The sequence below is a fragment of the Primulina tabacum genome, chromosome 5 (assembly GCF_025594145.1).
Source record: "Primulina tabacum isolate GXHZ01 chromosome 5, ASM2559414v2, whole genome shotgun sequence".
Taxonomy (NCBI): Eukaryota; Viridiplantae; Streptophyta; class Magnoliopsida; order Lamiales; family Gesneriaceae; genus Primulina; species Primulina tabacum.
In genome coordinates, this window is record NC_134554.1 from 5,180,176 (window position 1) to 5,191,099 (window position 10,924).

At 38.1% G+C, this 10,924-nt stretch overlaps 2 protein-coding genes across 3 annotated transcripts; both read right to left on the bottom strand.

The window, feature by feature from the left end:
• Window positions 1-89: 89 nt before the first annotated feature.
• LOC142545805 (uncharacterized) lies at window positions 90-6,463 on the bottom strand. 2 transcript variants are annotated; one of them, XM_075653191.1, is made up of 8 exons: window positions 3,460-6,463; window positions 3,305-3,373; window positions 2,439-2,554; window positions 2,098-2,340; window positions 1,547-1,594; window positions 1,318-1,452; window positions 896-999; window positions 90-760 (listed from the first exon to the last, which is right to left on the bottom strand). In XM_075653191.1, exons 1-4 carry the CDS (start codon window positions 3,634-3,636, stop codon window positions 2,328-2,330), a joined length of 375 nt encoding a protein of 124 aa, XP_075509306.1. In that variant the 5' UTR covers window positions 3,637-6,463; the 3' UTR covers window positions 90-760; window positions 896-999; window positions 1,318-1,452; window positions 1,547-1,594; window positions 2,098-2,327. The 2 variants fall into 2 exon arrangements, with proteins under 2 accessions (XP_075509306.1, XP_075509307.1); XM_075653192.1 differs by lacking the exon at window positions 3,305-3,373 and having other exon boundaries at window positions 6,015-6,452.
• A 583-nt stretch (window positions 6,464-7,046) lies between these two features.
• On the bottom strand, window positions 7,047-9,822 carry LOC142545807 (phosphoinositide phospholipase C 2-like). Its single transcript, XM_075653193.1, has 8 exons — window positions 9,340-9,822; window positions 9,070-9,266; window positions 8,860-8,995; window positions 8,229-8,692; window positions 8,028-8,145; window positions 7,795-7,938; window positions 7,623-7,709; window positions 7,047-7,507 (listed from the first exon to the last, which is right to left on the bottom strand). The coding sequence occupies exons 1-8, from the start codon at window positions 9,805-9,807 to the stop codon at window positions 7,214-7,216; spliced, it is 1,908 nt and encodes a 635-aa protein (XP_075509308.1). The 5' UTR covers window positions 9,808-9,822; the 3' UTR covers window positions 7,047-7,213.
• Between the last annotated feature and the right edge of the window lie 1,102 nt (window positions 9,823-10,924).

Here is a 10,924-nt window from a genome sequence, read left to right on the forward strand (position 1 = left end):
TCGAACACACCCAACATAAGAATTGTTTATCGACGATGCTTTTGCCCCTAACCGAATTACCTAAGTATAACAAACAGAAGACACAAGGATCCAATGTGAGCCAAGTCATTTATGTGTGTATGTATATACACAAGGAAAATGGAATGACTTCTTTATGGTCCTTTGGGTATACATACATCGGACAGGCCATTCATCGTTTACAAAGACAAGCAACAGTTGGGCCCGAAATTAAATTTAAAAACCTATGCATTAAATTTATTTGTATCATTACATGTCATAAATAAACTTTCAAGAACACGTGCCGCCAATTACTCTTGGGACGTACACTGAAACAGTCGACGCACGACATAACAACATTCTCCATAAGCATCTTCTTCACACAGAAAAACACGGTACATGTCTTAAAACTTTATCAATCCAGTGGACTGTGAAACTGTTGGGAAGAAGTAATCCCCCACCAAATGTATCATGATTTCAGCCTCGTTACCGAAAGGCGGTTCCAACTTACTCAACAAATAATTGGTCAACTAGTTCAACAAAACTTCAATGCGAGTGCTGCCTATTTCGATATTCTTTGGCAAACTATTTCATTACTTTCATAATGATGGGAAGAAACAACAGTCAAGTCGATAATTCCTTTTACTATTCCGTCACTGCGCCCTTATCTGAATTCCCATTTTCTCCGGTCGGACTCTGAGTTGTTTTTGGCTGATTAGATGTTTGAGCATCTGATGCAATGCCAAGAACCACCAGCGAGGACCTGAAATGGGAAAAAATTATCCATGGTGGTCTATCTGACCCCCCTACAAAAAGACAAAATCAGCTTGACAACCTATATATATATATATATATATCTTCGTACACACAAACACACACACACAACACACGATAAAACCTTGGAAGTGAGGATCTTATGTGTGGTTGGTTTGCATGGGCAACCAAAGGAAACCTGAGGGCAGGCGTTCTATTCAGCGCATTTTCTAGCTGCGCTGGAGGTAGCTGAAAAGATAAAAACAATTCTGGGATAAGTAGATATGTAAATGACTTTGCTTAGAAAGTCTCAGACAGAAATTTGAATTCTTCGATTATAGGGGAAAGAACAGACTTTACTTTATAAAGCTAAATAATACTGTGTTGATTTCATATGCTTTATCATGCCATTATGCCTCTTTTCTTTCTCATTGCCCGAAAAATAAAGTTCAAGAAATAACACTGCTTCCAATTCCCCAGTTTTACAAACTTTGCACACTGAGGCACTTGAATATAAGCGATGTAAACACTTGACTACTGATATGATGTTGAATTTGAGATAGTTACCATCAGCAATTGTGTAACATCAGCCTCATTTTTAACAACTGTTTGATTGTCATTCACAACTGATAGCAACATTTCCTCGGCAAAATCTTCAATTTTTTCAGATATGAATGATAAAGGATAAAGTTTATTGGCCACCTAAGTAGTTGAAACAACAAAAAATGAGTAGGTCGTAGTTGTTTTGGGAAAAAAACTAGTAGATTAGTAAAAGAGCAAGTAAATTATTTAGTACCAGACGTATTGCCTTCATACGCACTTCTTCAAGATGATGAACAGCACTCTATGAAGATATCATGGAAAAAAAGACAGATCACCCTTTAGTAAGGAAAGCAAGCCCATAAGAACTAAAAGGTCAGGGCAAGAATGTACAATACTACAATCCAAAAATAAATACTCTAGGCAACTAAAAAACCTCATTTGGAAATCTGGAGCACGTTCAAGGGAGAGAAATCAGGCTCGCAATAGTATTCTGGAAGGGGGTTGGTGCTTACAAAGTCGATGATCAGGCAGACTCTACAAAATGTTGCATGCTATGCTAAAATAGGTGATCCACATATACAACTTGGCTAGTTTACCTATAAGGAAACCTCATAACCATTTCATTGCTGTTTCACATGGTTTCTTGATAATAATTCTTGAAGACCACCCTCAGCCAATTTTGACGAGCCAAATCTAAAAAGGCTATGCTAGACTTTGAAAGTAGAAAGTATAGAAAATAGAGGCTAGCAACCAGTCCCTTCAGGGACTAAAGTGTTGCATGGTGAAACATAGTAAAAAGAAAACCTTCAAAGCAATTTTGAGGGTAGCATCTCGGATTGGAGGTCTCAGTAAAATCAGGCTCTATACAATACTGAGGCCCTGGGTAACTCGATCTCCACCATGTAACTCTTTATCATCTGCACTGCATCCAGGAGAACACAAGCACTCCAACAATTTAAAAATTTAATTTGGCAAATAAGGAACTTCGCCAAGCAATCTATTTAGAGATTTGTCCGAAGCGGGAAAAGAATCCCTTAGCGTTTCCGACTGCATGGAAAAACAGGACAATGTCATAAAAGTGCAAATGTGCAATACCCCATCCATTTAAAAGTAACAAAACAGAACACAGGAGACATGATATGTACCACGTGGAGAAGAAAAGTTTCATAGACTGATGTGGCGGTTGTAGAAGAAAAAAGTCACGGTCTTCTTCTGCCTCACCAAATAGCCTGTAGAGGACACGCAATGTTATCTCGCGCCCCTGGAAACATGCATAAATTATCAGTATGGTGAAAACCATGAAGCAACAAAGAATTGCAAATCCAGTAAAATAATAGATAAATTCAATTTCATATGCATCGCAATTATTAAACCAGTCTCACAAGATCTCCAGGAATCACATATTAACTCAACTAGAAGACGGCAGATATGAATTAGTAATATGCTGCAGGTGGATCCTAATTCAGGAAAGACCACTTACAAGAGTTGTAAGCTACATTTACTACAGAAAAACCACAAGGTGATGCTTTTGCGGAAGGAAAAAAGTCAAGAGTGACTATCCAAATAAAAAAAACTCAAACAAACATTGCAGACGTCAAAACATGAATTATAGTGATGTCTCACACTTCTTACAGCTTTAAATATCAGATGATGTATAATTTCTGACCAAGCCAAGAGGGGAAGATCCTAAGTACTGATTCTGATCTCACTGCCTCTCATTTAAGGAAAGTGTTATTGCCACTAGGCTAAGGTTCATACAAAGTAACATGTGGGGGTGAATTCTTACATGTCACACATCTCGAACAACTCAAAATATTCAGATATGAGGTCATCCAATGAAGAAAAAATGAAGAAAATGGGCAGCATTATCGATAAGCCTATGGGAGTGTAAGAAGTCGACAAGAACTTACCATAAAAACGAAAATAGATTTCAATTCAGTTAAATAAAGATGGAGAAGATAACGTGATTTCTTGGATCCAGGAAGAACAAATAGTACTCAATTCAAACTACCTCATGTTTTACATAGTCTGAAAATATATGTATCTTTAGCAACTTCCATGGATCTAACTCTGAAGGAAACTGCATTAAACGAAGTCATCGTAACACAACCTTCATGAAAACATCATCACAAGATTCAGAAAACAACCTATGCAATGGGGGTTTACCTCAATTCCTGAGTGTGCAAGACTACAAACACGCAGTTGACATCCTCCAGCCGCTGTAACTTGCTTATAAGCATCAATAATGCGCAAAAACGCAAGCTCTTGTAACTGATCCTTTTGTTCATCGACAAGGCCAATGACAGTTGCTGTTATCTTGGGGAAAACCAGCTGTGCTATCATGCCCAGAGAAGTTGGCGTTGAGGAATTGATGCTAGTTGCATCTGTTACAGCTGCTTTAGGGCTAAGCTCCTCAGACCTATCAGTTGACAAAGATTGGGCCAATTTTACAGGAAAACTACCAAAATTAGCGACTTTGTCATTATTAGCACCCTCTAAATTGGAAGAAGTTGATAAAAGAGCGGATGAATTTTCATCAATTCTGCCATCTTGAGTGGACAAAAAAGACCGGGTATTTCTTCCTCCAGAAGTTTGACATCGGTGACTTCAGATTTTATGGCTGAATAACCAGTCTGAATTTCAGATGGAATATCTTCCCGAGAAGCAGATTCAGAAGTAGATACTGATGCTTGTTGACTAGAAAAATCTAGGCCATCATATGCAACGTTTCCATCATCCACAGTAGCCTGTGTTTCCCCTTCATCTTGAGTATGCTACAGTGGCAATCAAGTTAATGCACTAACAAACAAACAACTGAATGCAAGAGCAAGTAATATCCAAGCAAAGCATCTGCCTAGTCATCCTAAGTACAAGAGCAAGCAATATCCAAGCAACGCATCTGCCAACCAAGCCCGGGGACTTACTAATGATTCAGTTTCCAGTCCTTGTGAGACTTCATTGAATCAAGAGCAATGTAAGCAACTTATTGCAATCTTAAGCTCTCAGCTTCATCCACATCCTGGATCCATTACGACTCCACAACACAATGAGCCTTCAGTTTCATGCTTCAATGGTATATATTCCTTGTCCCTTGATTCTGGTTTACTGTCACAGAGCAGCTAGGTACTAGACACAGGAGCAACACATCATATTTGTTGTTCGTTGTCCTCTTTCCACTCTTATACCAGCTTTCGCTCCACAGTCACATTGCCTAATGCCTCACAATACCTGTTTCACATATTGGAACCGTATGCTTATCACTGCATTTGGTGTTGCATAATGTCCTTTTTGTCCCACAATTCCGTTTTAATTTACTCTCAGTTAGTTCCATCACAGCCAATTTGAATTGTTCTGTCTCATTTTCTTCATCTTTGTGTCACATTCAGGCTTTAAGCATGAAGCAGACGATTGGGATGGGTTACTATCTGTAACGTTTCTTTCAATAAGACTGAATTGTGGCATTGTAGACTAGGTCATCCTTCATTTACTCGATTATCTGTAATAGGACATGAACTACAATGTACACCTGTAAATGACATCTCACACCCATGCTTTGTTTGTCACTTTTCCAAGCAAAAGAGATTACCATTTCCATCAAATAAGTCTATGTGTGCATCTATATTCGATCTTGTTCATATTGACATTTGGGGTCCATTTCATCCAGTTAGTATTGAAGAGTATAAGTTTTTTCTTACAATAGTGGACGATCATTCTCGGTTTACTTGGGTGTATATGCTTAAAGCCAAATCTGATGTCTTGCATATATTCCCCACATTTTGTAATCTAATCCGTACCCAATTTGGGAAACAAATCAAGTCTGTCCGTGCGGGCAATGCTCCTGAATTACGTTTTACTGATTTTTTTCAGTCCAAAGGCATTGTCGCATATCATGCATGTGTTGACCGACCACAACAAAATTCTGTTGTTGAGCGAAAACATCAACATAACCACAATGTGGCGCGATCATTAGTGTTTCAATCTAACCTTCCACTGGTATATTGGAGTGATTGTATCTTCACTGTTGTATATCTCATCAACCGGACACCTTCTCCCCTTCTATCTCACAAGACTCCTTTTGAACTACTTCATAACAAGGTCCCGGTTTATTCCCACTTAAAAGTCTTCGGCTGCCTCTGTTTTGGCTCTACTCTCCCACATACCCGCACTAAGTTTGTTGCTTGTGCTATTCGGTCGGTTTTCCTTGGATATCCTCCTGGATATAAAGGTTACAAATTGCTCGATCTCAACACTAATGAAATTTACATTTCTCGGGATGTTATATTCCATGAACATTCATTTCCTTTCAAAGACATTTCCGTCTTTGAAATGAATTGAGGTTGTTCATGAACAGCAGTGCTTTCCGTCTGATTAAGGTTCACGACTACCTCACCGTCAAGCAAGCTTGGATTGAACACAAGATTTATTTTATATAAAAGAGAGCTGAAACTTGATGAAGCTCAATTAGAAGGCAGTTGTAAAACGTGTAGAATAAAGGTTTCAATTAGATAACAACCGGCAGTCATGAGGGAAAATATATATTGCCAGTAGACACTAAAGATTGATATATCATCGGTTAGTTCGTCGTAAACAACGGAAAATATTTGATTTAGCAATTTGATCATGGCCTTCAAAACTATCATACACACATGGAAAACATTTGCTTTAGCAATTAACTCTCTTAATTGAGTTATTCCACATAGTCGGATTACACAAGTGCATACTCAGTGATGGATTTCCGAACGGGGCTGGAACTATCAAAAAGGAGGTCAAGGAGAGGGGAGAGGAATTCTTCAAGCAAAACAGAGTCCGCGCCTGACAGATCCTCTCGGAGCCGCCGCAGCTGGTCGAGCTTCGAAGCAATGCCACCGGAACCGCCGTACTTTACCGCATTTATTCGACTCGAAATCTTAACTCGCAAAATCGAACCCTTCTTTTTGCCCACCATTGCAGCTGGAGGCGAAAGGAAGTAATTCAACAGTTTTCAAGATTTATGGGCAGCGAAATAGGGCGTGCATGGTTTGCACACGGATGAGCAGGTGAAACGGTGACCGTTTATCGGAGGCGTCGCGTCAACTGAAAAATAGCAGCGTCCGAATTCTGTTCGCTTTGATGGACCCAAAATCCCGTTAGCCCAATTTGATATAACTGATCCAGTAAATTCTGTATTAGACCCGACATGATAACTCGTTCACACATTTGGGCCTAGCGAGGGGCCGATTTGATTGTTACCACCTTAAAAACACATGGAAAAAGAATTAGAAAATTCTTTCCATGAATGGGCAACTTAAAAACTATCATCAATGCTGTCAAAAAAAATTTGGTCTGGTGGTAAGGACAAAGGAGAAGTTTTCAATAAGTATGAGATTTTTAGGTTCAAATCTCACTCATGTAGACAATAGTTAGGTAATTGTCCGTCCTACTCTATTGTATAAAAGAAAAACTATCATCCATACTAAGACAAATTAATATATATAAACACACACAATTATATATATAGCAATCCATAAGCGGGAGTTCATTTGATTGGAAGTTAAGAATCCCTTTCTTTGTCTACATCGAAGTTAATAATATTTCATAAAAGCTATAATAATGGGTATGTTTCATTGACATTATTAAAGTTTAATATGACCATAGTATGAGAATTTTTAATGTAATCATACTTCGAATTTATGGCCACCAATATATAATATTGTATTCTTTAATAAAACATTACATCCATTTTGTAATGATAGGGAGATACTCAATGCATGTACTTGATTTAGAAAGAGTAAGAGACATCGTTTACAATTATTGGAAGGTAAACTTGTGTGTTAGCATACATATACATGATGAATCCAAACAATTATTCTTGAGTAGTTATGGATACACGTGATCTCAATACACTTGATATTATTTGTATAATACTGGTGTTGTCAAAACTTCATGTAAAATCGAATCTCAAGAGTAATTTGACATTCTTGTACTTGTCTCCTTTATAATCTTGGAGTGGCAAAGCTCGGATCCCTGTTCTCAACTCTGAAACAGGTACGCATGTTTGGCCTCCAAAATCATCTTTATCAGACATGTCAAATTCATGAACTTCAACTCTAAGCAATGCCAGTTCTGGAACTGTCAGTGGGAACTCGAACTCTTCATCCCAAACCGGAATCCAGTTATCTTCGATTGCTTTTGTTTTCTTCATCGTCGAGTCCGCAGGAACTCCAGCAATTCCAATCTGCAGATTCAGAAATCACTAGTCCTCATTGTACACGCCTCTGATCGTCCCTACTCAACTGAAATATCAATAAATTGGATAATACCAATGATAGAAGAATATATAGACAGCTTACCCTGACATAAAAGTCTGGAGGAGAGTACAGATCGAAATGTGTGCGTTTGAAATCAAGATTCCAGCCTTGTCCCATGTATACTTTCACCTGAACTCAAGAAATCATCAATGAATGAAATAGCTGGACATTAAACTAGATGATGAAGAAGAAATATTTAGAAAATGCTAACTACCTTCAATATTTTCTTCACAGGATATCTCTTTTTAGGGTCGAAGACGTGGTTTTCGTCAAGTAAAAGGTCTGGTTTTTTCACATAACCACACCCACCATTTGCTTTGAAGAACCCCTGCATCAACCAAAGAGGCCTGCCATGTCCCTGTCATGTAAAATTGAGTATTCTTGTCAAGTTTAAGATCACAATTAATTTAGTTTATAACTTCAACAAGTTGCAGAGAGTGAAAAGACCTGCATGTTAAATGCAACCATCTGAGCTCCATGCATCCACCCTACTAGAGGATTGAAATTCGATGAATCTATCCTTGTTGCTTTTGGATACACTCTCATCAAGTTTCTGTGGTTAAATCTGAAACACGGAATCCCTTAAAATCTGCATGCTGACAGTAAATCTGTTTGACATAAGAAAGAAGACGTAAATTTTTTGCTAACCGGACAATGTTTGTTCCATGAGTTACAACAGCCTTTTCTAGCTTTTCTTCATTCAAACTAACACGATGAGCCTTTTGAGAATTGACTCGAAGCCATGCTTTGAGCCCATCCTTCATTTTCTCTGCACGAATCGCAATCAAATGCTTGTATTCGGGGGGTGCATTTTGCTGAAAATTGAGATTCTCGTGGTTATCATCGTCCTCTTCTTGATGCTCAGAACCCTCCTCGAGGTTGAAACTCTCAACGAAATCGGGTATCTCCTTTCCCCAGGCTGATTCTTCCGATGATTTGTGCTCTTTTATAGAGCCATTATCCTCTTTAATTGAGCTCTTGGTTTCTAGATATTGTTTTGGTGGTTTTGTTGATAAGACAATTTTCCTTTTCAACGATTCTGGAGATGGGAAATCTTCCAAACTTTCAGGCGTAGAGCACACAAGTACGTCCCCAAATGTCGTTGTCACCATCTAAATAAAAAAAACTAACTCTGTGTTTGGATTTATGATTCAGCGAGGAAAATGAAAACTCGCATATACCATGATGACAGGAACCACCATTTTCTTTGAAATCCAAATCAAGTGAATCATATTTTTCAACAATGTATGATGAACAAAGGGAGGATGTGAAAACTGACCTCTGCTACTTTAGCCTGAAGATCTGGAGTGAGGTGATCTTCGAGAGTCAAAATCACAGGATACTCCGAAGAAACAAAGGCAAATTCACTTATTGCTTTCAAGCATTTGATGAGTTCAACAGGAGATGTAAGGGTCCTGTCTAAGAGCAAAACTATTTAGTTAATCATGGTTTAGTAGGTGAGGTTATGAAAGAATACCGTGCTATTTACCCTCCATGAAGTATATCTACATTATCCTTGGTGGAATTAGGCCACATATCTAGTTCAATAACACGTACGCCTCGTCGCAGAGCTTCGATGATGGGCACTTCGCTGCAGTCACTACTGATCTGGTTTCCGGTAAGGTAGGAGTTGTGGCCGGTGAAAATAAAGTAATGGGATAAAGGGGCATTCATGTCCTGGTATACCTGCGAACAAGAAACAACATTCATTACTCATAACCACAAATTCTTGGATCAAAGCGTAGAGGGAAGAGGATACCTTGGAGGGATATGGGAGCGCAGAGTTGACTTCACTCAGAAGAAAGCGGAAAAAGTGATCAAGGTTGAGATTTTTGTGGTGGAATAAGTTGAGATGCTTGTGTTCATGAAAGAAAGAATCCATCACAGACTGTGCTTCTTCACTTGTCAGGTGGTCTTCACCCTGCACTTCCTTCAAAAACTTGTGAAAATGATCAACATTCATCGATCCATTCTCCGAATAGCTTTCGAATAAAGCTTTGATTTCTGCAGGGGCCTCAGCTTCTTTAAGCCTGAATCTCCTGCTGAAACAGCAGCAGATTCTGTATGTTTGCTTGGACATCTTTTTTCGAGTTTCCTTGCGAGTGATCGAATCACTTACTACGAGGTCACTCCCCTTTGGAGTCCAAGCACAATGGGAAAAGTCTATGCTACACGAATAATACGTAGCCATCATAGCTTTAAATGAAATGGGACCCTGACAAAACATGGGGCCTATCCCATAATATGTTGGATGGGTATGAACTGTCCATCGAGCTGGTGGAGCAACTCCACCACCCAGGATCCGATTATACTGTGATTTCGTCCCTAGATATTTCTTCTATTACAATTACAATTATTGTATATATATTTATTAAAGATGTGAGTATGGTGGAGAAATGGCTTCCGCAAGTTAATAATATAATCTGATAATCATGTGGTTTGAGTGGACAAGTAAAATTAATGGGGAAGTTAGTGAAAAATTCACAATCAAAACATTTTTTTGGGTTCACTCTTTACCCACAAAATTGTGGTACTATGTCATACAAAATGTGGTAGATTTCATGTGAAAATGTGGTACTAAAAAAATACCCAGAGACTGAACACAAAAAAAAATCGAGGACGGGCGACTAATCATATCTAAATAGCAGATGATTGTCGGCGATTAAATAGAGCTTTGGGGTTGGCATCCTTTTATTGGCCGTCTAGCTGACGTCAGAAGAAATATGATTGATATAGGGTAGAGACAAGGCGGACAAAAGATCGTCCTAAGCTAAATATACTAGAAATTTTGTGTGTTTTTCTAAGATAAAATATATGTATCCATTTTCTTAAAAAAAAAATTCAAGTTTATTTTATCGTTATAAATATATTATAATTTCTTTATATAGGCGCAACTAAAAAAACCATTAATTCTTGTTAATTCTGTCAGTAGAAAAGAAGAGAAATTTTTTTGGGTCCTGTTTTCTAAAAGCAGAAAGTGAAAAGTAATCCCCACGTCTCTTTTGAAAATCCCCGTAATATTTTTTTCAAAAATACGATCCACAAATATTTTATTCTTTTACCAGTACGCCGTTCGCTGATTTTTGTTTCTAAACTTATAGGAGGTTAACAGTTTTTTTATAAAAAAAAAAAATTAAGTGACCGCGCGATGCCTATACAGAAAACTAGTGTTGCTATATAGAGTAAATAAGAAAGGTAAAATTCCAACCGACATTATCTAATATTTTTAAAAGAATTATATATTCCCATATTTGGCGATTTGCGTGGAAAAGTAAGGGAAGTCAGCTATGGCTGGTCTCAATCAAAGCAATTACCCTAAAGAAAATCGTGTACAATAAATAAAT

Coding starts and splice junctions, on each gene's coding strand:
- LOC142545805 (XM_075653191.1), bottom strand. CDS start 3,636: ATGATAGCACAGCTGGTTTTCCCCAAGATAACAGCAACTGTCATTGGC. Junction 3,374..3,459: donor TTGCACACTCAGGAATTGAG/GTAAACCCCCAT, acceptor CGTTTAATGCAG/TTTCCTTCAGAGTTAGATCC. Junction 2,555..3,304: donor CAGACTATGTAAAACATGAG/GTAGTTTGAATT, acceptor GCATGTTTCCAG/GGGCGCGAGATAACATTGCG.
- LOC142545807 (XM_075653193.1), bottom strand. CDS start 9,807: ATGTTTTGTCAGGGTCCCATTTCATTTAAAGCTATGATGGCTACGTAT. Junction 9,267..9,339: donor CGCTCCCATATCCCTCCAAG/GTATCCTCTTCC, acceptor TCTTGTTCGCAG/GTATACCAGGACATGAATGC. Junction 8,996..9,069: donor GTAGATATACTTCATGGAGG/GTAAATAGCACG, acceptor GCTCTTAGACAG/GACCCTTACATCTCCTGTTG.